This window comes from Zophobas morio, unplaced genomic scaffold, assembly GCF_036711695.1.
Source record: "Zophobas morio isolate AGI-343-1 ecotype UQ-CSIRO unplaced genomic scaffold, CSIRO_AGI_Zmor_V1 ptg000016l, whole genome shotgun sequence".
Taxonomy (NCBI): domain Eukaryota; kingdom Metazoa; phylum Arthropoda; class Insecta; order Coleoptera; family Tenebrionidae; genus Zophobas; species Zophobas morio.
The window spans coordinates 5161228-5187732 of NW_026972121.1; the positions used below are offsets into that span (position 1 = coordinate 5161228).

The 26505-nt window shown below is 37.2% G+C and overlaps 1 protein-coding gene across 5 annotated transcripts in view; it reads right to left on the bottom strand.

Annotated features, from left to right (window-relative positions):
• Positions 1 to 26505, bottom strand: part of LOC135129625 (zinc finger protein 1) — a 794849-nt gene that overhangs the window by 442408 nt on the left and 325936 nt on the right. For 2 of the 5 annotated variants that reach the window (XM_064056835.1, XM_064056831.1), the window contains exon 1: positions 12276 to 12359. The exons of the other annotated variants lie outside the window; for them this stretch is intronic. In XM_064056835.1, coding sequence (XP_063912905.1) covers positions 12276 to 12315 — 40 coding nt within the window. In that variant the 5' untranslated portion in view covers positions 12316 to 12359. Of the gene's footprint in view, positions 1 to 12275; positions 12360 to 26505 lie in introns of those variants that run through there. 5 annotated transcript variants of the gene reach the window in all.

Here is a 26505-nt window from a genome sequence, read left to right on the forward strand (position 1 = left end):
TTAAAATCCTCGTGTTATGTTTTTTAAAGAATTGGAAAGAATCTCAGGGGCCCTTGCTGTTTTTATTTTGAAAAAACTTGAAAAAAATCTTAGGGTTCCTAGTGTCTTTTTTTTATAGAATTTAAAAGAATCTCAAGAGTTTCTAGTATTTCATTTTTGAAAGAATTCGGAAGAATCTCTGGAGTTTTTGCTGTATTTATTTTGAAAAAGTTTAAAGAAATGTTGGAGTCCATCGTGTCTTCTTTTCAAAGAATATAAAAGAATCTAATAGGCTCCTGTTTGTTTTTGAAAGAATTTAAAAATGAATCTTCAAAGCTCAAGCTGTTTTTTTAAAGAATCTTAAAATCCTCGTGTTATGTTTTTTAAAGAATTGGAAAGAATCTCAGGGGCCCTTGCTGTTTTTATTTTGAAAAAGCTTGAACAAAATCTTAGGGTTCCTAGTGTCTTTTTTATCGAATTTAAAAGAATCTCAAGAGCTTCTAGTATTTTATTTTTTTTTAAATTCGGAAGAATCTCTGGAGTCTTTGCTGTGTTTATTTTGAAAAAGTTTAAAGAAATATTAGAGTCCATCGTGTCTTTTTTCCAAAGAATATAAAAGAATCTAATGGGCCCCTGTTTGTTTTTGAAAGAATTTAAAAAAGAAACTTCAAAACTCAAGGTGTTTTTTTTAAAGAATCTCAAAATCCTCGTGTTATGTTTTTTAAAGGATTTGAAAGAATTTCAGGGACCCTTGCTGTTTATATTTTGAAAAAACTTGAAAAAAATCTTAGGGTCCCTAATGTCTTTTTTTTATAGAATCTAAAAGAATCTCAAGAGCTTCTAGTATTTTATTTTTGAAAGAATTCGAAAGAATCTCTGGAGTCTTTGCTGTATTTATTTTGAAAAAGTTTAAAGAAATATTGGAGTCCATCCTGTCTTTTTTTCCAAAGAATATAAAATAATCTAATGCGCTCCTGTTTGTTTTTGAAAGAATTTAAAAAAGAATCTTCAGAGCTCAAGGTGTTTTTTAAAGAGTCTTAAAATCATCGTGTTATGTTTTTTAAAGAATTGGGAAGAATCTCAGGGGCTCTTGCTGTTTTTATTTTGAAAAAACTTGAAAAAAATCTTAGGGTCCCTAGTGTCTTTTTTTATAGAATTTAAAAGAATCTCAAGAGTTTCTAGTATTTTATTTTTGAAATAATTTAAAAGAATCTCCGGAGCCATTGTTGTTTTTATTTTGAAAAAGTTGAAATAATATTGGAGTCCATGTTGTGTTTTTTTACTAAAAAATTTGAGAGAATCTCATGAACGGGCTTCCGTGGTTTTGTTTTTCAAAAATAATTTGAAAAAAATCTTAGATCTTAAGGAGATGTTTAAAAATTTGGAAAAAATCTTGGAGCCCAAGCGCCTTTTTTCAAGAATTTTGGAACCAACCGATGTTTTCTTTTTGAAAGAATTTAAAAAAGATTCTTGGCAATTCCAAGTGTTTTTACTTTATCTTAAAGACTTGCTGTTTGTTTTTAAAAGAATTTGAAAGAATCTCTGGCTTCTGGTCTTTTGTTTTAGAAACAATTCGAAAAAATCTCCAGGGCTTGTAGCGTTTTGGTTTTGAAAGAATTTAAAAGATTTCTGGATCCCTCGTGTTTTGTTTTTGATAGAATTTGAAAGAATCTCCAAGACGCTTGTTGCTTTTAAGATTTTGTAAAAGTTTGAAATAATTTTAGGACCCAAAGAATTTAAATGAATCTCCGGAGCCACTGTTGTTTTTATTTTGAAAAAGTTGAGATAATATTGGAGTCCATGTTGTGTTTTTTTACTAAAAAATTTGAGAGAATCTCATGAACGGGCTTCCGTGGTTTTGTTTTTCAAAAATAATTTGAAAAAAATCTTAGATCTTAAGGAGATGTTTAAAAATTTGGAAAAAATCTTGGAGCCCAAGCGTCTTTTTTCAAGAATTTTGGAACCTACCAATGTTTTCTTTTTGAAAGAATTTAAAAAAGATTCTTGGAAATTCCAAGTGTTTTTATTTTATCTTAAAGACTTGCTGTTTGTTTTTAAAAGAATTTGAAAGAATCTCTGGCTTCTGGTCTTTTGTTTTTGAAACAATTCGAAAGAATCTCCAGGGCTTGTGGCGTTTTGGTTTTGAAAGAATTTAAAAGAGTTCTGGACCCCTCATGTTTTGTTTTTGATAGAATTTGAAAGAATCTCCTCCAGCTTGTTGCTTTTAAGATTTTGTAAAAGTTTGAAATAATTTTAGGACCCAAAGAATTTAAAAGAATCTCCGGAGCCACTGTTGTTTCTATTTTGAAAAAGTTGAAACAATATTGGAGTCCATGTTGTGTTTTTTTTACTAAAAAATTTGAGAGAATCTCATGAACGGGCTTCCGTGGTTTTGTTTTTCAAAAATAATTTGAAAAAAATCTTAGATCTTAAGGAGATGTTAAAAAATTTGGAAAAAATCTTGGAGCCCAAGCGCCTTTTTTCAAGAATTTTGGAACCTACCGATGTTTACTTTTTGAAAGAATTTAAAAAAGATTCTTGGAAATTCCAAGTGTTTTTATTTTATCTTAAAGACTTGCTGTTTGTTTTTAAAAGAATTTGAAAGAATCTCTGGCTTCTGGTCTTTTGTTTTTGAAACAATTCGAAAGAATCTCCAGGGCTTGTGGCGTTTTGGTTTTGAAAGAGTTTAAAAGAGCTCTGGATCCCTCGTGTTTTGGTTTTGATAGAATTTGAAAGAATCTGGGGGGATGGTTCTGGTGTTTTGTTTTTGATACAAATTTAAAAGAATCTCGGGAGCCTCTGGGTTTTGTTTTTGAGTAGGTTTGTAAAAATCTTCGTATCCTTGGTGTCTTTTTTTGACAGAATCTCAAGGTCCTCTGGTGATTTATTTTTGAAACAATTTGAAAGAATCTCTGGGAGCTATTACTGTTTTTTTTAAGTTTGAAAGAAATCCCTCATCTTTTTTTCCAATAGAATTTGCAAAAATCTCATGAGCTTCTGTTGTTTTGTTTTTGAAAGGATTTAAAAAAGAATTTTGGAATCTCCAGGTATTTTTTTAAGAATTTTTACGACCTAGTGTTTTGTTTTTGAATAAGTTTGAAAGAATTTTGATGTCCCTAGTGTCTGTTTTTGACAGAATCCGCTGATGTTTTTGCTTTGAAAAAAATTAAGAGTCTTAAAAATCTCTGGAGCCTTTGCTATTTTTATTTTGAAAAGGTTTGAAGTAAGCTAAGGAAGTATTGTAATCGAGCCCATCGAACCACTGGCTACTTTTATGTTTTCTCTAGGTCTCATGCTTTAATGGGGTCTCATCTTTCTGAAAATTGGTCTCTTCATTAATTCAAAATTCGGTAACAAGAATTAGGAATCAAAAATTTTCTCCGCTGCTTCCTGAATTTTATTCTTAATTTTTGAGTGGTCGAGTCTTTCGGGAAATTATACCATTCGATATAACGGCGCCTCAACGCTAAACGAATCGAGAATCTGGCGTGAAGATTAACTGGTAGAACTAAAATTTTTCAAGAAATCGAATGGTGTCAACTCCAAGTTGTCAAGTATTTTTTGGTTCCTAGAATACTTAAATGTGTTCATACTTTATACAACAATACAGAATCATGTCGTAAAATTATGGTGTGCACAAAAATAATGTTCTGAGTGTATTGTAGTGGAACTGCGCAAAGTATGACAGAGCCGTAATTGCGTAGAGACCCCGGCTGGAAATCCACTTTTGAAAAAAGCGTTCTAGATGCGTCTGCGGCTTTCAAAGTCGTTCCAAACGTGGCGTCGCGACGCTCCTCCATCTCAAGTAAAGTGGTTGCCGTAAATGAAGTAATCTGTTTAGCGATCGTTCCACAAGGTAACCTCTGACCCAAAGTCCCTCACGTCATCAAAGACTCGCGACACGAACTAAAGTTATGTAAATCCCGCGAGTCCCACCTGAAGCCGCCTTAAAATTACAATTAAATCCGAATCGCGTAATTTTTCCCGAAGACATAACAGCTCGTAATTTATTCTAAAAGCAGCAAACTATTAATAACGCGGAAAGATACCCCAGTTACGTGTAAATTAGACTCTTAATTAACTATAAAGTTTAAGAAACCGAAAGATAAATGATGCGGTGTTAAAATATGACGAGACCCCCGCGGTTTAACAGTGAAGTGGAGCGGTTGATGTTAGCCACACGAAAATACGAGTTTCAATTCCGCGAATTGCGAGATACGCCAACGTCCGTTTTAAGCACCTTTGTTGGGATTTTTTTTGTCACGCTTAAGGTAATTCGAAACGTACTTACGCGAGCCGGGATATTAGAGAATGATGAATTGAGGCGAGCTGGAGCCGAGCCAAAAATGCTATTTGCAAATTTTCTCAGTACACACTATTTTTGCTCGATCGTTCATCGGATACAGACATCGAAGCAACGAGAGCTAGGAATCGAAAACGGCGTCACTTAATTAGGCGAAATTTTTTCGCCCTCGAAAGGGAAACGTTACGACAGAAAACTCACCCCTTTGCCGGTTTTGTGGCGGTTTTATTGCATTTACGCTCTAATAAAAGTCTCATTATTTGCAATGTTTATTACAATTGCTTAATAGTCCGCTATAAATCCAAATTCGTGCGGGTGAAGCCACATCCAGAGCTGAGCACACGCCACATAAAGGCGCTCCTTATTTGATTAAATGAATAATTTAATTGCTTAAACGAAGCCGCTTTGCGGAAACTGAAGTCAACCGACGCTCTTTATAGAAGCTTTGGAAAATGCTAATTAGGTAATAAGGTAACCTTTGCTGCATTACTGATGTTATTCGGTTCTGGCGCCATTTTGCCGAACGGTGCCGATCTTGACGGAACTAATAGGGTGTCGGCCTAGAGGGATTTTTCTCGGAGTGGAAAATTTCTACTTTCCCAAGTGCGTGCTAAAGTGGAACGACTTCATTAACAAAGCCGACTTCGAAAATCAAAAGTTGAACCGAGGCGCACCTGAAGTAAACACGTTTAAGTGACGTCATTCAAATCTTGGTGGGGATGGATATACATACCTACATCAAAACACGTGCTAAAATTTCAAAGCAACTGGTTTACTAGTTTCTAAGAGAGATTTTTTATTGATCAGTTTCGAGTTTTTTCGAAAAATCGAAACATACAGGTTAAAAATAAGCGCATTGATAGACCACATTTGTACGTACACTAAGGTTCATTGGAATCCGTTTTAAATTCTTTCTAAAACAAGACAGCAGATCTTCAAGAAATTCGTTGAAAAAAAGACACCAGGGATACCAAGATTATTTCAAAACTATTTCTAAAACAAAAGACCCCAGTCTCCCGAGAGTATTTCAAATTGTTTGAAAAACACAACAGTAGAAGTCTTGAAGATTCTTAAAAAAAATCACCCTGAACTCCCAAGATTTCGTTTTAATTTCTTTCTAAAACAAAATAGCAAATGCCCATGAATTTTTTTGAAAAAAAAAGATACCCAGAAATCCAATATTTTTTAAAGACACCCACCCATTCTTTAATAAACTTTTTTTAATAGCAAAACACCAGGAGCCTTGAGATTCCTTTAAATTCTTTGAAAAAAAGACACGACGGACATCAACATTCTTTCAAAACTATTTCTAAAACAAAAAACCTCAATCCCTAGAGATTATTTCAAATTCTTTGAAAAATAAAACACTCGAGATCTTGAAGATTCTTAAAAAAACACCCTGAATTCCCAACATTCCCTTTTAAATTCTTTCTAAAACAAAACAGCAAATTCTCAAGAATTTTTTTGAAAAATAGGACACCAAGAACTTCAGTATTATTTAAAAAAATTTCAAAATAAAGCCGTCAACCCATTCTTTAACATTCTTTTTTTCTAAAGCAAAACACCCGGAGTCCCGGAGATTCCTTTCAATTCTTTCAATTTCAAAACAGTAGGAGACTCTGAGATTGTTTTCAACACTTCTTGAAAATGACACAAGAACATTTCAAGTTTTTGAAAATGAAAAAGCAAGGACTGCAGAGATGTTTTTTAAATTCTTTTAAAACGAGGGACTTCAAAGATACTTTCAAAACAATTTCTAAAGCGAAAGTCCCTCGAGATTATTTCAAATTCTTTGAAAACTAAAACACTAAAAGTCTTGAAGATTCCTGAAAAAACAATCACCTTGAACTCTCAAGATTCCCTTTTAAATTCTTTCTGAAACAAAACAACAAATTCTTATGAATTGTTTTGAAAAAAAGAATACCAAGAACTACAGTATTATTTAAAAAATTTTCAAAATAAAGCCGTCAACCCATTCTTTAACATTCTTTTTTTCTAAAGCAAAACACCCGGAGTCCCGGAGATTCCTTTAAATTCTTTCAATATCAAAACAGTAGGAGACTCTGAGATTGTTTTCAACACTTCTTGAAAAAGACACCATGGACTCCAAGAATATTTCAAGTTTTTCAAAATGAAAAAGCAAGGACTGCAGACATTTTTTTTAAATTCTTTGAAAAAAGGACACCTGGGACTTCAAGATTCTTTCAAAACAATTTCTAAAGCGAAACACCCCAGTCCCTCGAGATTATTTCAAATTCGTTGAAAAATAAAACACTAAAAGTCTTGAAGATACTTGAAAAAACAATCGCCCTGAACTCTCAAGATTCCCTTTTAAATTGTTTCTGAAACAAAACAGCAAATTCTTATGAATTGTTTTGAAAAAAAGGATACCAAGAACTACAGTATTATTTAAAAAATTTTCAAAATAAAGCCGTCAACCCATTCTTTAAAATTCTTTTTTTCTAAAGCAAAACACCCGGAGTCTCGGAGATTCCTTTCAATTCTTTCAATATCAAAACAGTAGGAGACTCTGAGATTGTTTTCAACACTTCTAGAAAAAGACACCATGGACTTCAAGAATATTTCAAGTTTTTCAAAATGAAAAAGCAAGGACTGCAGAGATTTTTTTTTAATTCTTTGAAAAAAGGACACCAGGGACTTCAAGATTCTTTCAAAACAATTTCTAGAGCGAAAGACCCCAGTCCCCCGAGATTATTTCAAATTCTTTGAAAAATAAAACACTAAAAGTCTTGAAGATTCTGGAAAAAACAATAACCTTGAACTCTCAAGATTCCCTTCTAAATTCTTTCTAAAACAAAACAGCAAATTCTTATGAATTGTTTTGAAAAAAAGGATACCAAGAACTACAGTATTATTTAAAAAAATTTCAAAATAAAGCCGTCAACCCATTCTTTAACATTCTTTTTTTCTAAAGCAAAACACCCGCAGTCCCGGAGATTCCTTTAAATTCTTTCAGTATCAAAACAGTAGGAGACTCTAAGATTGTTTTCAACACTTCTTGAAAAAGACACCATGGACTCCAACAATATTTCAAGTTTTTCAAAATGAAAAAGCAAGGACTGCAGATATTTTTTTAAAATTCTTTGAAAAAAGGACACCAGGGACTTCAAGATTCTTTCAAAACAATTTCTAAAGCGAAAGACCCCAGTCCCTCGAGATTATTTCAAATTCTTTGAAAAATAAAACACTAAAAGTCTTGAAGATTCTTGAAAAAACAATCACTTTGAACTCTCAAGATTCCCTTTTAAATTCTTTCTAAAACAAAACAGGAAATTCTTATGAATTGTTTTGAAAAAAGGGATACCAAGAACTACAGTATTATTTAAAAAATTTTCAAAATAAAGCCGTCAACCCATTCTTTAACATTCTTTTTTTCTAAAACAAAACACCCGGAGTCCCGGTGATTCCTTTAAATTCTTTCAATATCAAAACAGTAGGGGACTCTCTCCTTGAAAAAGACACCATGGACTCCAAGAATATTTCAAGTTTTTCAAAATGAAAAAGCAAGGACTGCAGAGATTTTTTTTCAATTCTTCGACCCCAGTCCCTCGAGATTATTTCAAATTCTTTGAAAAATAAAACACTAAAAGTCTTGAAGATTCTTGAAAAAACGATCAACTTGAACTCTCAAGATTCCCTTTAAAACTCTTTTTGAAACAAAACATCCGTAGGTTCCAAAATTCTTGAAAAAAAAAACGCTTGGGCTCCAAGATTTTTTCCAAATTTTTAATCATCTCCTAAAAAAAGATGAGGGACTTCCTTCAAACTTAAAAAAAAACAGTAGTAGCTCCCGGAGATTTTTTCAAATTGTTTCAATAATAAATCACCAGAGGACATTGAGATTCTGTCAAAAAAAGACACCAAGGATACGAAGATTTTTACAAACCTACTCAAAAACAAAACCCAGAGGCTCCCGAGATTCTTTTAAATTTGTATCAAAAACAAAACACCAGAACCATTCCCCCAGATTCTTTCAAATTCTATCAAAAACAAAACACAAGGGATCCAGAACTCTTCAAAACCTTAACGCCACAAGCCCTGGAGATTCTTTCGAATTGTTTCAAAAACAAAAGACCAGAAGCCAGAGATTCTTTCAAATTCTTTTAAAAACAAACAGCAAGTCTTTAAGATAAAATAAAAACACTTGGAATTTCCAAGAATCTTTTTTAAATTCTTTCAAAAAGAAAACATCGGTAGGTTCCAAAATTCTTGAAAAAAGACGCTTGGGTTCTAAGATTTTTTCCAAATTTTTAAACATCTCCTTAAGATCTAAGATTTTTTTCAAATTCTTTTTGAAAAACAAAACCACGGAAGCCCGTTCATGAGATTCTTTCAAATTTTTTAGTAAAAAAACACACCATGGACTCCAATATTATTTCAACTTTTTCAAAATAAAAACAACAATGGCTCCGAAGATTCTTTCAAATTTTTTCGAAAATATAACTCCAGAGCCACTCGAGATTCTTTTAAATACTTTTTGGTCCTAAAATTATTTCAAACTTTTACAAAATGTTAAAAGCAACAAGGGTCCTGGAGATTCTTTCGAATTCTTTCAAAAATAATAGACCAGAAACTTGAGATTCCTATATTTTTTTTGAAAAACAGAACACTAGGACCCCCAGAAATTCTTTCAAGTTCTTCCAAATTTTTTTGTAAAAAACACCAGGGACTCCAGTATTACTTCAACTTTTTCAACATAAAAACAATGGCTTCGGAGATTCTTTCAAATTCTCTCAAAAATAAAACACCAGGGGCACTCGAGATTCTTTTAAATTCTTTCAAAACCAAAACACTGGGTCCACCGAAATTATTTTCAATTCTTTGAAAACCGAAACACCGCAGGTCCGAGATTTATTTCAGATTCTGTCCAAAAAGACACCAAGGATACTAAGATTCTTACAAACCTATTCAAAAATAAAACACCAGGAACCCAGAACTCTTTTAAATTCTTTCAAAATCAAAACGTCACAGGTCTTGGAGAGTTTTTCGAATTCTTTCAAAAACAAAAGACAAGAACGCAGAGATTTTTTCAAGTTCTTTCAAAAACAAACAGCGAGTCTTTAAGATTCAAATAAGAACACCCGGGACTCCCAAGATTCTTTTTTAAATTATTTGAAAAAAGAAACATCCACAGGTTTCAAAATTCTTTAATAAAAAAAAGTACTTTGGCTCCAAGATTTTTTCAAATTTTTAAAGCTCTCCTAAAATCTAAGATTTTTTTTAAATTGTTCTCAAAAACAAAACAACCGAAGCCCGTTCATGAAATTCTTTCAAATTTGTTAGTAAAAAACACATCAGAGACTCCAGTATGACTTCAAATTATTCAAAATAAAAACAACAATGGCTCCGGAGATTCTTTCAAATTCTTTCAAAACCAAAACACCAGAAGACCCTGAGATTCTATCAAAAACCGAATAAGGGTCACTGAACTTCAATTCTTTGAAAACCGAGATACCACAGGTAGATTCTTTTAAATTCTATCAAAAATACACGAGCGACGCCAAGATTCTTGCAAACTTATTAAAAAAAAGGCTCCCGAAATTTTTTTAGATTTCCATCAAAAACAGAATTTCGACCCCCTCCCCCCGTCCGAGATTCTTCCAAAAACAAAACACCACAGCCTCCTGAGATTCTTTTAAATTCTCTCAAAAATAAACAGCAGGTCTTTAAGATTAAAAAAAAACACCTGGGGTTTCCAAGATTCTTTTATAAATTGTTTCAAATTGAAAACATCCGAAGGTTCCAAAATTCTTAAAAAAGACACTAAGGCTTCAAAATTGTTTTCAAATTTTTAAAGATCCCCTAAGATTTTTTAAAATTCTTTCTCAAAAAAGTACTAGCGACTTCAAAATGTTTTCAAATTCTGACAGAAACTGGCCATTCTTTAAAGGGATCGTACTATCATGACAGAAAACTTGTAGAATAATAAATCAATTAATTATAGTAATTATTAAGTACTTAATTTAATTCATTACAACCATGGCAACCGAAAAAAAATAAATATTCCCAAATGTAACAGACCACGTCAACACTTGTTATAAGTTCCACAGAACACTCAACGAGAATTTTTGTTTACTTTAGTCCAAACCTACGATAACGTCATTCAAGCGTTAACTACATTTTTTGGTGCTTGTAAACAACATATTTAAAAATAATTTCACAAATTTAAAGCAATATGTTATGAGCAAAGTCTAATTCTCACAACTCCAATCTGTATTTCATTCAGCGACAATCCGTTAATTGCTCATCCAACCACTGAACATGCAAAATCTTCTCATTGGGAAATCCCCGATAGCCCTCATAAATTCCCGCAAAGCTATATTTTTATACAAACTTATTTATTTTTCGTGCGCCATAACTTCACACTAATGACGTTTACAATTTGTAGGTTAATAGCGAAAGCATAAAATTTATTTTACTATCTGCAATGATATTTTTATTATAGTCATACGGCACGGAAAATACGTGCACACATATATCCTCGTTACCTACGCAACAGGACGCATCAATTTTAACACGTTTCATAAATTCCGCCAAATATTATCTTCCTGTCAATTCTATATCGTGTATATTATTCGTAGGTGGGCCAAAGAGGAAGTAATCGCACATGTTCCACCTATATTTAAAAGCTCGAAACCTGACAGATACGCAGCCAGGACTAAATGGATTATTTTAAGAACGGAAGCGATCGCCGTGTGAGGTTCGGCCTGCATTAGCGAAAATAATGCGCTATATTGCATTGTGCGTGCCGCAGGACCCGGATTCGGACCCCGTGTTATTTCCTCTATACTTTAATAGTTATAAAATTTGCGCTGTTTCAAGGGTCATCACACTATAATTTTGTCGGACTCGGACGTCTTCAAAGTTTTGTTTGTCTCGTTTTCACCTTTATCGATTGGGTTAGAGTCGTCGGGCATGAAATGGTGCAGAGAGCGATACGGTCGGACACATATTTATCGCGATCATTAACAAATTGGAAGGAAATGACTTTCCAGTATTTACAACAACATACGAACTTTTATCAATCCGGGAGAAAAAGCGTGCAACTTCGAAACATCCACGATTTATAACGCATTCAACGACAAATTACTCCGTAATTTGGAAAGTTTCGAGTCAAAAGTCGGACATTGTAAGTTTGATTGCGGGTGTGTGTGTTTTTTTGTCGGCGGCGTTAAGAGTGATGGATGCCACGACGACACTTAATTTATAAAAACGAAATTGAGACGTACTGTGTGAAATTTAGAATGGCGTGAGTGAGCGCGACAAGATGGAGAGAATCTATTAGAGAGGAGCTCTCGGTTAGTGACTCCATTTATACCTGTCTGAGCGGCAGGTGTATCTCAACACCTGACACCGAATGGGCGGCCAATGGACGACGAAAAACACGACTGGAGACAAGACACTTTCTCAAACTGTCGGATCGGGTAATGGAAGGTTAAAAATGGCCGCTGATTAGGCGCGAGCCGGACCGAGTACGCAAAAGTGGAAGACGGGAATCGCCACACTCGAAATTAATGTAATTCGTCAGGTAATCATGTGGTCTGACGTAAAAACCTGCCCCCACTCGGCCTCGATTGCACAAATTGGAAATATAATTTTAATGATATTTGCTCATTGTCCGTCGCAACATAAACCTTAATCAACGTCAGGCGATATCTGGCCGGCAATAATTAATTTTATCTAATAGGTATTTTCTCGGCGCCAAGAGTTTTTATACGTCGTCATATTGAAACACTAGAGACTAATGGAGATTTATGTAGGTGATTTCTGGGTTATTATTCAATAAATTACCGCCGGTTATAATGAACAGGCCCCTTAATTAGTGCTGAACCTGATACGGCTACGGACATTGCCCAGTTACGGCCACTTGATTAGTTTAATTTGTATCCGAGGATCTGGCGCGATATATTGGAGGCCTCTCAAGATTTTCACCCCTCGTTAAGGGTTAGTTATGGACGAAAAACTACGTTACCTAATAAGATCCGACGGATGTTCGACTGTTTGTAACGCATCACTCCGATGAATACACTACACAGAAAAAGGTCATCAGCACAGGTCAAGTCCACAAATAATACTAAACTACTTAGTCAAACGAGATACAGGAGAGAGCGAAGCGATAACGGAGAGCTCTTATCATTTCTTATTCATTAAAGATGTTGATGGTCAGTTCTTGATACGCAGGTTTAACCTAATTTCTGGAGTATTTACAGCGGAGATAAGGGGGCGATTGGCGAAGTACCTTGACTGGAAAGGCCGAAAGATGGCGAACATTGTCAGAGATTCTCAAAAATACTGCAATTATTATCGCGTCAGTGAACGTTACCGTGAAAACCAACATGACGAGATGACGTCAAGTTTTTCGGGATAAACAGATATATTCACAATAACTTTAAAACGTTTGTTTGTTGCAGATTTAAAATTAAATTGCAAATGTTTTACAATTTTTATTTTTTTAGTCAAAAATCTTAATGTCTCGGGTAAAAATTAAACGCACTAATAAATAACACATGTAAGATTATGCCATTTTTTTTCAATTTAATACCCATTTACTATGTACAATTATGAGGTGATGTGATCAGCTTGTTGGTGGGGATGATTATACAAGTTTTACCGTTTACCATCATTCAAGGCTCCCGGGATTTTTAAACAACTAAGCAAAAGACACTCAGGACTCCCGAGATTCTTAAGCAACTAAGCAAAAGACACTCAGGACTCCCGACATTCTTAAGCAACTAAGTATAAGACACTCAGGGTTCCCGAGATTCTTAAGCAACTAGGCAAAAGACACTCAGGGCTTCCGAAGATTCTTAAACAACTAAGCCAAAGACACTCAGGGCTCCCGAGATTCTTATGTAGCTAAGCAAAAGACACTCAGGGCTCCCGAGATTCTTATGCAGCTAAGCAAAACACACGCAGGGCTCCCGAGATTCTTAAGCAACTAAGCAAAAGACACTCAGGGCCCCCGAGATTCTTATGCAACTAAGCAAAAGACACTCAGGGCTCCCGAGATTCTTAAGCAACTAAGCAAAAGACACTTAGGGCTCCCGAGATACTTAAGCAACTAAGCACAAGACACTCAGGGCTCCCGAGATACTTAAGCAACTAAGCACAAGACACTCAGGGCTCCCGAGATTCTTATGAAGCTAAACAAAAGACACTTAGGGCTCCCGAGATACTTAAGCAACTAAGCACAAGACACTCAGGGCTCCTGAGATGCTTAAGCAACTAAGCACAAGACACTCAGGGCTCCCGAGATTCTTAAACAACCAAGCCAAAGACCCTACAGGCCCCCGAGATTCTTATGCGGCTAAGCCAAAGACACTCAGGGCTCCCGAGATATTTAAGCAACTAAGCAAAACACACTCAGGGCCCTCGAGATTTTTATGCAGCTAACCAAAAGAGACTCAGGGCTCCCTAGATTCTTAACCAACTAAGCAAAAGACACTCGGTGCTCCTGAGATTCTTAAGCAACTAAGCAAAAGACACTCAAGGCCCCTGAGATTCTTATGCAGCTAAGCAAAATACACTCAGGGCTCCCGAGATTCTTAAGCAACTAATCAAAGGACACTCAGGGCTCCCGAGATTTTTAAGCAATTAAGCAAAAGACACTCAGGGCTCCCGAGATTTCTAAACAACTAAGCCAAAGACACTTAGAGCCCCCGAGATTCTTATGCAGCTAAGCAAAACACACTCTGGGCCCTCGAGATTTTTGTGCAGCTAAGCAAAAGACACTCAGGGCTCCCGAGATTCTTAAGCAACTATGCACAAGACAATCAGGGCTCCCGAGATACTTAAGCAACTAAGCACAGGACACTCAGGGCTCCCGAGATTCTAAAACAACTAAGCCAAAGACACTCAGGGCCCCCGAGATTCTTAAGCAATTGAGAAAAGACACTCAGGGCTCCCGAGATTCTTTTCTTAAGCAACTAAGCAAAAGACACTCAGGGCTCCCGAGATTCTTTTCTTAAGCAACTAAGCACAAGACACTCAGGACTCCCGAGATTCTTAAACAACTAAGCCAAAGACACTCAGGGCCCCCGAGATTCTTATGCAGCTAAGCAAAAGACACTCAGGGCCCCCGAGATTCTTAAGCAATTGAGAAAAGACACTCAGGGCTCCCGAGATTCTTTTCTTAAGCAACTAAGCACAAGACACTCAGGACTCCCGAGATTCTTAAACAACTAAGCCAAAGACACTCAGGGCCCCCGAGATTCTTATGCAGCTAAGCAAAAGACACTCAGGGCCCCCGAGATTCTTAAGCAATTGAGAAAAGACACTCAGGGCTCCCGAGATTCTTTTCTTAAGCAACTAAGCAAAAGACACTCAGGGCTCCAGAGATTCTTTTCTTAAGCAACTAAGCACAAGACACTCAGGACTCCCGAGATTCTTAAACAACTAAGCCAAAGACACTCAGGGCCCCCGAGATTCTTATGCAGCTAAGCAAAAGACACTCAGGGCTCCCGAGATTCTTAAACAACTAAGCCAAAGACACTAAGGGGCCCCGAGATTCTTATGCAGCTAAGGAAAAGACACTCAGGGCTCCTGAGATTTTTAAGCAACGAAGCCAACGACAATCAGAGCTCCCGAGATTGTTAAGCAACTAAGCAAAAGACACTCAGGGCCCCCGAGATTCTTATGCAGCTAAGCAAAAGACACTCAGGGTTCCCGAGATTCTTATGCAACTAAGCAAAAGACACTAAGGGCCCCCGAGATTCTTATGCAGCCAAGCAAAAGACACTCTGGGCTCCAGAGATTCTTAAGCAACTAAGCAAAAAACACTCAGGGCCCCTGAGATTCTTATGCAGCTAAGCAAAAGACACTAAGGGCTCCAGAGATTCTTAAGCAACTAAGCAAAAGACACTCAGGGACCCCGAAATTCTTATGCAGCTAAGCAAAAGACACTCAAGGTTCCCGAGATTCTTAAGCAACTAAGCAAAAAACACTCAGGGCCCCTGAGATTCTTATGCAGCTAAGCAAAAGACACTCAGGGCTCCAGAGATTCTTAAGCAACTAAGCAAAAGACACTGAGGGACCCCGAAATTCTTATGCAGCTACGCAAAAGACACTCAGAGACCCCGAGATTCTTATGCAGCTAAGCAAAAGACACTCAGGGTTCCCGAGATTCTTATGCAACTAAGCAAAAGACACTCAGAACTCCCGAGATTCTTAAGCAGCTAAGCAAAAGACACTCAGGGCCCCCGAGATTCTTATGCAGCCAAGCAAAAGACACTCTGGGCTCCAGAGATTCTTAAGCATCTAAGCAAAAAACACTCAGGGCCCCTGAGATTCTTATGCAGCTAAGCAAAAGACACTCAGGGCCGCCGAGATTTTTATGCAGCTAAGCAAAAGCCACCCAGGGCTCCCGAGATTCTTAAGGAACTAACCACAAGACACTCAGGGCCCCCGAGATTCTTGTGCAGCTAAGCAAAAGACACTCAGGGTTCCCGAGATTCTTATGCAACTAAGCAAAAGACACTCAGAACTCCCGAGATTCTTAAGCAGCTAAGCAAAAGACACTCAGGGCCTCCGAGATTCTTAGGCAGCTAAGCAAAAGACACTCAGGGCCCCCAAAATTCTTAAGCAACTAAGCAAAAGACACTCAGGGCCCCTGAGATTCTTAGGCAGCTAAGCAAAAGACACTCAGGGCCCTGAGATTCTTAAGCAACTAGGCAAAAGACACTCAGGGTTCCCGAGATTCTTAAACAACTAAGCAAAAGACACTCAGGGCTTCAGAGATTCTTAAGCAGCTACGCAAAAAACACTCAGGGCCCCCGAGATTCTTATGCAGCTAAGCAAAAGACACTCAGGGCTCCCGAGATTCTTATACAACTAAGCCGAAGACACTCAGGGCCCCAGAGATTCTTAAGCAATTAAGCAAAAGACCCTCAGGGCTCCCGATATTTTTAAGCAACTAAGCAAAACACACTGAGGGCTTCCGATAAAATCAATAACGCTCAAAATTATGGCGTTTTTTCTGCTTAATCAATCCACATTTAGTTTTAGTAGATTTACCGATATCAACCCTATGACAACAGGTGGCTTTGTAAAAATGACTCCAAAACAGTTATCAAATAAATGTGGTAAAAATGACCAGAGGAAAGAGTATTAACGAAAAAATTCGTTCAGTTATTGTTAGATTGTTTAATTCTGGGAAATCAAATTCGGAAATTTTAGATTTATTGCAATTATCGCGACATAGTGTAAGAAATATAGTTAAACAATACAAAACTACAGGTTCAGTCGTCACAAAGCCTCGAAATGTCGGAAAAATTAAAATAACTGAAACCGATAGGTCATTGAGAAGAATAATTGAAAAAAATCGGAGGGCAAATTATCTGGCATTAAGTGTTTTGTGGAGTGAAAGTGTTGGAAGACGAATTTCCAGATCCACATGTCACAGAGAAGCCCATAAAATGGAGTAAGTTACTTGGTTTAAAAAACAAAGAAGTATGAATGGGAACTGTTCTCAAAAATTGCACTTTTGTTCCAGGCTAAAGAAAATCCACTTTTGACGCTACAACAAAAGAAAAATAGAGTAAGATGGGCAAAAGAACATAATGATTGGACTGCTCAGCAATGGGAAGTAGTGGACAATCCAGCGATGAGGCCAAATTTGAAGTCTGTGTAAGGTTCAGTAAGAGTCGAGTTATTCGCAGAAAACACGAGGCGTTCCATCCTGACTGTCTTAAAAGAAAGGTGAAATTTCCAGCATCGGTTAAGGTCTGGGGCAGTATGTCATCCAGAGGTGTTGGAAAATTACATTTCGTAGAAGGAACTGTGGATACAAACAAATATCTGGACATTTTAGAAGAATCTATTTTACCGGTAATGGAAGCACATTTGATATCAGGGCAAGATTTTGTTTTCCAGCAGGATGGTGCAGCATGACATTCCTCAAAAAAAAAGTATGAAATGGATGGAAGACTACGGAAACATCCTGCCAGAACAATTCCTGAATTGAAGCAAAGGCTTCAAGAAATATGGGATTCTTTTACACCAGAATTTTGCCAAGCCTTAGTTAAAACTCCGCCTCGAAGAATTTTGGACATTATAAAGAGAAAAGGGCGATGTTACCCAGTGATAAACTTTGAATTTATTTTTGTGTCGATATTGTGTATTTTTTGCAGTTTTCTTATTTGTTGTTATTTTGTTCTTGTCATCAGTTAATAGTGTTTTAGCAGATATTTCTTGTGACTAAGAGTTTTTAAAAGGGTTGTTACATGAATAAAAAAACGTTAACTTCAAGCAATATTTGCATTTTTCTTTACTAAAATCGAATCCTTAAAAAAATCCGGTTTGGGCCAACTGAGTTCGTAAGGGCTCGTAAGCACAAGACACTCAGGGCTCCCGAGATTCTTAAGCAACTAAGCAAAATACTGACGAAAAAATCTTATGTGTATTAAAAATTAATGCAGATGACAGACAGACAGACAGACAGAAACTTGCAAATCGCCCGATGGACTCGATTTCGCCTATTTTTTAGTAATTTTAGATTTAAGATTTGAATAAATCGGTGAACAAAATCGCCACACTCTACACCAGTCGGAGCCACCTTAAGCCTCTAACCAACACAATGAGCCTGTTCTGACATCAGCGTCAAAAACGTGCCAAAAACCCCGACTTTCCCCATTTCGCTTCTCTTCCTTGCCTCTCGACGCAAAACTGCCCCGTAACCGGTACCTCGTGATTAATTACCTCCACAAAGCGGCAACCGATTAAGCAAAGTTATAAACACGGTAAGTAAAGCAGAAACGGTGGTCTCATTGTTCGTCGGGACATTGTGCAGACACGTAGTGAGCGAGTATCTATTGATTGGTACAGGGCAGATTGCAATCACTTCTAAATTGGATTGGAGCTCGGGGGGAACAAGGTACCCGGTGACTGGCAGATGGCAGACGAGGGTTACTTGAGGTGGGATACAATGCATATGCATCCAGACAAAGAGCAGTGTTTAATTCCACTCCTCCGCCCCAGCGGAGCACCTCGTGCCAGATGTGACCACGTGAACGCAGGACGATTCCATTTAGTTTTAGTGGCTATTATGCCTGCGGCCAATGTACTCAGGTGTTGAGCCTGGCCAGGATTAAATCACGCGGACAAGGTGCATGCAGGACCCGCGTCACGTCGCCGGAGAGGACAATGGGAACAATCGGCGGAGAGACCGTAAGCCGAGGGGCGAAAAAGGGAGCTGATTACTTTGATAAACGGACCATTAATCATCGTGCAGAGATGAAGGGGTGCATGGTCTTACGTGGAACCGGGGACAGATCTATATGCGACTCGGATCGATTTTGCATGCATATAAAACCTTCAGGATGTTTTTAGACAAACCGTGAGCCATGAAATTTTTCTTCAGCTTGGATACACTGATTCGGGGACAAAACGGTTTGTCTGCTGTTCACTTGAGGCCGATTTACCACATTTACGTAGGTAGATTTTAAAATAATTAAAACACTCATTTACAGACCCCGACACAAGTTGCCTCTTGCTTTTCTAGGAAGAGTTTCGATGGATTAACTACACCAAGCCCTCCTACAACTTTCTTTGCGAGTTCTCTTCCTGTATCAATTAGTTCGTCTTGGGTTTTCATAAAGTGATGTTCAAAAATGTTTTAAAAATTTTTTATCACCTAGTAAAAACACTAGTACCATTTTTAAAAATGCCCAAAGTCAAATGAATAGACGAAAAACAAAGACATTTTTCAAATACTTAGAAAACGGCGAATTGTTGTGTAAACCCTGTGGGAAAATTGTAAGTATACATTATTCGTGTTGCACAATTCAAATCTTACTAAAGATGCCAGACAAACTTGAATTTCCTTATTTTATAGTCAAAACCATAAGAAAAATGTTGACTATGAATTTCATAGGTAGTGCATTTGCTTATTGTGCTTATTTTTGGAGAAAAACTGCAAAAATAATATTCCTGAGTAACTGTCAGGTCTCTATATATATTAAGAAAAAAAGGCCAAGTATAAGCCCCGCCCACCCACCCTCTCTTAATCGTGACGATTTTTTTTATTCGTCGTGAGCCAAGTGGGCAGAGCTTAATTGCAAAATCCGTATTTTTCCACGAGAATTTACTATGTAAAACATGTTCTTGAGTAATCATGTTGTTCAAAGCACGCTATATGCATTAAGTAAAGTAAAAAGAAACCCAAAAAATAAGTATTCTTGGAACAACATGATACTCAAAAACATATCTTACGTGGTATTTCTTGTTGAAAAATGAGGATTTTGCAATTAAGTTCCGCCCTCTTCGCTCACAACGAATAAAAAAATTATTACATTTGAGACAGGATGGGTGGGCGGGGCTTAAATTTTGCCTTCGTTTTCTTACTATACGTAGTTATCTTTTCACAACAACAACGTAAAACATGGCTGAAACGGAAAATTTTGTAGGGGAATAGGGATCTTGCAGTTACGTTTCGGTCTGGCAACGAATGAAAAATTCATCACGGGATTAAGCCCCACCCATATCTGCCCCGACCTCAATAGTGATGAAGTTTTCATTCGTTGTCAGACCAAGGGGCGGAGCGTAATTGCAAAATCGATATTTCCCTACAAAAATTTACCATTTTAGAGATTTTCTTGTTGTGAAAAATGTCTACGTATATTAAGAAAACAAGACCAAGTATAAGCCCCGCCCACCCACCCTCTCTTAGTCGTGATGATTTTTTCTATTCGTCGTGAGCCAAGTGGGCAGAGCTTAATTGCAAAATCCGTATTTTTCCACGAGAATTTGCTATGTGAAACATGTTCTTGAGTAATCGCGTTGTTCAAAGCACGCTATATGCATTAAGTAAAGTAAAAAAGAAACCCAAAAAATAATATTCTTTGAACAACATAATACTCAAAAACATATCTTACGTAGTTGAGAAATAAAGATTTTGCAATTAAGCTTCGCCCTCTTGACTCACAACGAATAAAAAAAATTATTACATTTGAGACAGGGTGGGTGGGCGGGGCTTATATTTTTCCTTCGTTTTCTTAATATACGCAGTTATCTTTTCACAACAACAACGTAAAACATGGCTAAAACGGTAAATTTTGTAGGGAAATAGAAATCTTGCAGTTACGTTCCGGTCGGACAACGAATGAAAAATTCATCACGGGATTAAGCCCCACCCATATCTGCCCCGACCTCAATAGTGATGAAGTTTTCATTCGTTGTCAGACCAAGGGGCGGAGCGTAATTGCAAAATCGATATTTCCCTACAAAAATTTACCATTTTAGAGATTTTCTTGTTGTGAAAAATGTCTACGTATATTAAGAAAACAAGACCAAGTATAAGCCCCGCCCACCCACCCTCTCTTAGTCGTGATGATTTTTTCTATTCGTCGTGAGTCAAGTGGGCAGAGCTTAATTGCAAAATCCGTATTTTTCCACGAGAATTTGCTATGTGAAACATGTTCTTGAGTAATCGCGTTGTTCAAAGCACGCTATATGCATTAAGTAAAGTAAAAAAGAAACCCAAAAAATAAGATTCTTTGAACAACATAATACTCAAAAACATATCTTACGTAGTTGAGAAATAAAGATTTTGCAATTAAGCTTCGCCCTCTTGACTCACAACGAATAAAAAAAATTATTACATTTGAGACAGGGTGGGTGGGCGGGGCTTATATTTTTCCTTCGTTTTCTTAATATACGCAGTTATCTTTTCACAACAACAACGTAAAACATGGCTAAAACGGTAAATTTTGTAGGGAAATAGAAATCTTGCAGTTACGTTCCGGTCGGACAACGAATGAAAAATTCATCACGGGATTAAGCCCCACCCATATCTGCCCCGACCTCAATAGTGATGAAGTTTTCATTCCTTGTCAGACCGAGGGGCGGAGCGTAATTGCAAAATCGATATTTTCCTACAAAAATTTACCATTTTAGAGATTTTCTTGTTGTGAAAGATGTCTACGTATATTAAGAAAACAAGGCCAAGTATAAGCCCCGCCCACCCACCCTCTCTTAATCGTGACGATTTTTTTATTCGTCGTGAGACAAGTGGGCAGAGCTTAATTGCAAAATCCGTATTTTTCCAGGAGAAATTGTTATGTGAAACATGTTCTTGAGTAATCGAGTTGTTCAAAGCACCCTATATGCATTAAGTAAAGTAAAAAAGAAACCCAAAAAATAAGTATATTTTGAATAACATGATACTCAAAAACATATCTTACGTGGTATTTCTTGTTGAGAAATAAGGATTTTGCAATTAAGCTCCGCCCTCTTGGCTGACAACGAATAAAAAAATTATTACATTTGAGACAGGGTGGGTGGGCGGGGCATACATTTTGCATTCGTTTTCTTAATACACGTAGTTATCTTTTCACAACAACAATGTACAACATGGCTAAAACGGTAAATTTTGTAGGTAAATAGGGATCTTGCAGTTACGTTTCGGTCTGGCAACGAATGAAAAATTCATCACGGGATTAAGCCCCACCCCTATCTGCCCCGACCTCAATAGTGATGAAGTTTTCATTCGTTGTCAGACCGAGGGGCGGAGCGTAATTGCAAAATCGAAATTTCCCTACAAAAATTTACCATTTTAGAGATTTTCTTGTTGTGAAAGATGTCTACGTATATTAAGAAAACAAGGCCAAGTATAAGCCCCGCCCACCCACACGTGCTGATTTTTTTTATTCGTCGTGAGCCAAGTGGGCAGAGCTTAATTGCAAAATCCGTATTTTTCCACGAGAATTTACTATATGAAACATGTTCTTGGGTAATCGTGTTGTTGAAAGCACGCTATATGCATTAAGTAAAGTATAAAAGAAACCCAAAAAATAAGTATTCTTTGAACAACACAATACTCAAAAACATATCTTACGTAGTTGAGAAATAAGGATTTTGCAGTTAAGCTCCGCCCTCTTGACTCACAACCAATAACAAAAGTTATTACATTTGAGACAGGGTGGGTGGGCGGGGTTTATATTTTGCCTTTTTTTTCTTAATATACGTAGTCATCTTTTCACGACAAAAACTTACATACAAGCTTTCCGGGAAGCCTTATCGGCTTGTCCATTGCCTCCAGAACCTGTTCTGACAAAATATAAAAAAAGTTTGCGTATGTAGTAGAGCAATTGAATAGACGATTAGAAGATATCCTGGGGAGAGTAGGCGAAATATAAAAAAGTTACAAAATACTTTACAAAAAATACCTGGTACCAACAGCTTAAATGGCAACCAAATTATAAAATTTACATCCTGAACGATACGTACAGAAAAGTGTTGGGAGTCCCAAGGTGTCTCGGGCTGTCGAAATATGTGGTGCCTGGAAGTAATCCCTCGTGTGGATATCGGGAGGCATTCACCGGCCTACCTATTCGAGCACGTAACGCGAGCGAGACCGGCGGTCAACCAAGTGTGAAGCAGGGCCTGGCAGAACGTGATAGCAGGAATTACAGTCCGGAACAGAACGCTGGACGCACGAGGATTAGTGCCGAGGTAGCACAGCATTGAAGGTAAACGGCCACGAGATAAGACTTTGCGCTGTGGGACCCTGATAGACCAAGGTAATGAAGAAAGCAACTGAGTGGAAACCGCCCTCCGAGAAATGCGAACGATCTCCATCCGCTCAACTGCTCCCTGACCAACTTTCCACGCCCGGAATTTCAATTCCCGTTGATAAGGTGCGAACGCGGCTGCCGGCTACCGCGTGACGTCACCCGGCTGGCGTGCGCTCGTTGTATTCATTCGCTTGATATGTTTAATTCATCTCGAACCGGGCAATTTGCCTCCGGTCCGGGAACATCGGCGGTGTTCGAACATCAGGTACAAGTTCTAATAAGTGGCCGACGGCGCGAGTGACGCCTTGCGGCGGTGCCTGGAAGTGTGGAAATTACCTCATTTATTAGGTAAGGGTGTGCGACCCCTGGCGCTGACACCTCTCCTTTGCACCTGCTGCAGACTATTATTGAGTTTCCACCGAAGACACGCAGTGCCGGCGCTGGGATTTTCGGACGGGCTGGAGGCGGTCGTTAGACGGGGACGGGGCGCCGGCTTTACAGGCTCGTTAACGTCGGACGGCCGTGTCTCCGGGAGTTGTGACGCGAGCAGGAGGAGCGGAATCGGCAATAAATGTAGGTGAGGAGTCCGGGATTACGGCCCTGCGGCCATTTGCTGGAAGTGTCAGGTCGGCATGTTGCCATCTTGAAGGAAGCACTGTTCGGCGGTCACCGTGATAGCCAGTCATGTGCGACGACACACAAACTTCACGCTAGCACCAGGCGTCAGGGGAGTTTACGGAGGAGGAACCGCTGTACGACCGCAAATATTAACGAAAATTTCAGCACGAAACGAATAAAATCTACTGACAAGCGACGCTATACCAGACCCTCGCGGTACCACTAAAAAATATAATTACAATGAAAAATATGATGACCGATTTGGATAGTTTTCACCAGTGTTGGGCAGTATCTAGATACTTGTATCTAGATACATTTTTGGGTATCTACTATCTAGTATCTGTATCTAGATAAAATCGAATTTAAGCACAAAATATCTGTTTCTAGATACAAAATTAATGGCGCAGATACAGATACATTTTTTTTATTTCACTTTTTTTTCAGTAGTTATTAGTTGAGTTATACTTGTAGTAATTTTTGACACTTCATGTTGGTGATATTGGTCACATAAACAAAAATAGAGGTAAGAGGTCCACCAATTGTGTTCTGTCACGGAAATTTTCATATTTTAAAATGCCATCATTACCTACATTGTAGCCTTCAGTACTTCTACATTTTTAAATATAATCCTGAGGGGTAATAAATCTAAGCCATGGTAAGATGGTATTTTAAAAACCATAAACCACAATTCACTATTCACTGCGTTTTACGCTTACCGGGGCAATGCATTTTATCTGTGTATCTGAGCAACCTGGGTCCGGTAGGCCCGCTGGTTGTATTTGTGTTATTAAATAAGAGTAATTTTAATAGTAAAAATATTTGTTTAAGGTATGTTATTATTAATTAGAGAGCGGATTTCTAGGTTTAATGCTTTTTGTGGAAAATGTAAGCACTTCAAAAATTTTTTATATCTGTAACTATGATACAATTTGGAGTCATTTGACACATTTTTTTTTACGCTTATTTGCTTTTTTTCAATTTTATGCATATTAAGACTTATATGCTTATTTAATCCTTTTTTCGACGAAAATGAGTTTTAATGCATATTTTGTTCAAATGCCGGTCTTGTCGGGATGACAAATACTTGTTAGTTAGCCGTATCGTATCGTATGCATTTTACCTGGACTTGACCATTGAAGTACACTTACTCAAGACCCTTTCTGTGAATAGGTTCCGGTCGTTTGGGTAATAAAATTTTATTATAGGATTGGAAAAATACTCCATAGATTTTATGACTTTAAATCCTTACTTCCGTTGATAATGAATTAAAGCTTTTAACCAGATGTTCTTTTTCGGCAAGACCGTTGAAGATTTTCTAGAAAAAAGGATTATTGTACCCAACTACGTATCTTAAAATTTTTCTAATGGAAACTTTTAAGTAAATGAACCGTTTATTTCACAACCATCAGTCTATCGCATCTGTCGTAGTACAGTGTTATACGTGGTTCTCCCTTGTTACGTGTTGAGTTCTTTTTGGTAATATTACTAATATTTTAAAAGAATGCCGAAAGTAAAATCGACGCCGGATGAGTGGATAAGGGATTTTCCAGAATTAAAATTAGAAAACAACAAAATATTCTGCAGAGCTTGTGTGAAAACCGTAAGCTCACTAATTTTTTTTTTCTATTTTCCTTTGTTAATCCTGTAAATGTACGTTGTTTTAGATTCAAAGTGATAAAAAATATAACGTGACGCAACATGTCAGAGCGACTCTTCATGTAGAAAGGAAGAAAATGTTTGAAGTTTCTAAAATTAAACAGCAGACCATACATGAATCTGTTGCATCTACTTCCACAAAAGATGAGCAGTTTCAGTTTAATTTCGATTTATGTAAAATGATGATCCAGTCCAATATACCTTTAAAAAAATTGGAGAAAGGTCTTCTTCAAGAATTCCTTGAAAAACACTGCAATCGACATATTCCGGTTGAAAGTACTCTCCGAAAAATTATGTAGGCCCAGTGTTTCAGCAAGTTTACAACGAAATTAAACATCGCATTGGAGATAATTATTTATGGTTCGCTGTCGATGAAACAACCGATAGTTGTGGAAGATACGTGGCAAGTTTAATTGTTGGAATCTTAAATGAAAATTTCCCTAGTCGAGGGTATGTAGTAAGTTTGAAAATGTTAGATAAAACAAATGGCAATACGATTACCAGATTTGTAAATGACAATCTTACGTCACTATTTTTGCCAAATAAAATTTTATCGATGATCTCGGATGCAGCTCGTTATATGTTGAAAGCAGGGAATAATCTAAAAATATTGTACCCCAATTTAATTCACTCTACTTGCATTGGCCACGGTTTAAACAGAGTGGCTGAAGGAATACGTTTGCACTTTCCTACTGTTAATAAATTAGTGGCAAATGGTAAAAAGATTTTTGTTAAAGCCCCAGTAAGAGTGCAACATTTTAAGGAAAAATTTCCAAACATACCATTGCCCCCAGAGCCGATTATACCGAGGTGGGGAACATGGTTACAGGCCCCATTTTATTATGACAAATATATCAAAAAATTTGAGGAAGTAGTTACGGAGTTTAGCGAAGATTCTTCTCAATCGATTAAAGATTGCATAAATATTTTGGAAAACAAAGATTTGCGACAAGATCTAGCTTTTCTAAGAAGCAATTATCAATTCGTATGTGAGGTAATAGATAAGTTAGAAAAACCCAACATGTTGTTGGTAGATGCCATAAACTTAGTGAAAGAATTTAAACAACAAGCAAACGCAGTAAGGGGTGATATTGGTACTAGAGTATCTCAAAAACTTGACGAAGTGTTAAAAAAAAATGCAGGTTTCGGTGTTCTTTCCGACGTTGCTCGTGTTTTACAAGGCCAGAAGTTGGAAAATTTGGAGTTAGATTCAACATTAGTTGCAAAATTCAAATTTGCGCCAACAACGAGTGTGGATGTTGAACGCACATTCTCCAATTTTAAACACATTTTAAATGATAGGCGAAAAAATTTTACAGTGGACAACTTGGAACATATTACAATCATAAATTGTTTTAAGGAAAACTGAAATACGTGTGTAAAATATAAAGTCTAGGATTATTGTAATAATATTTTATC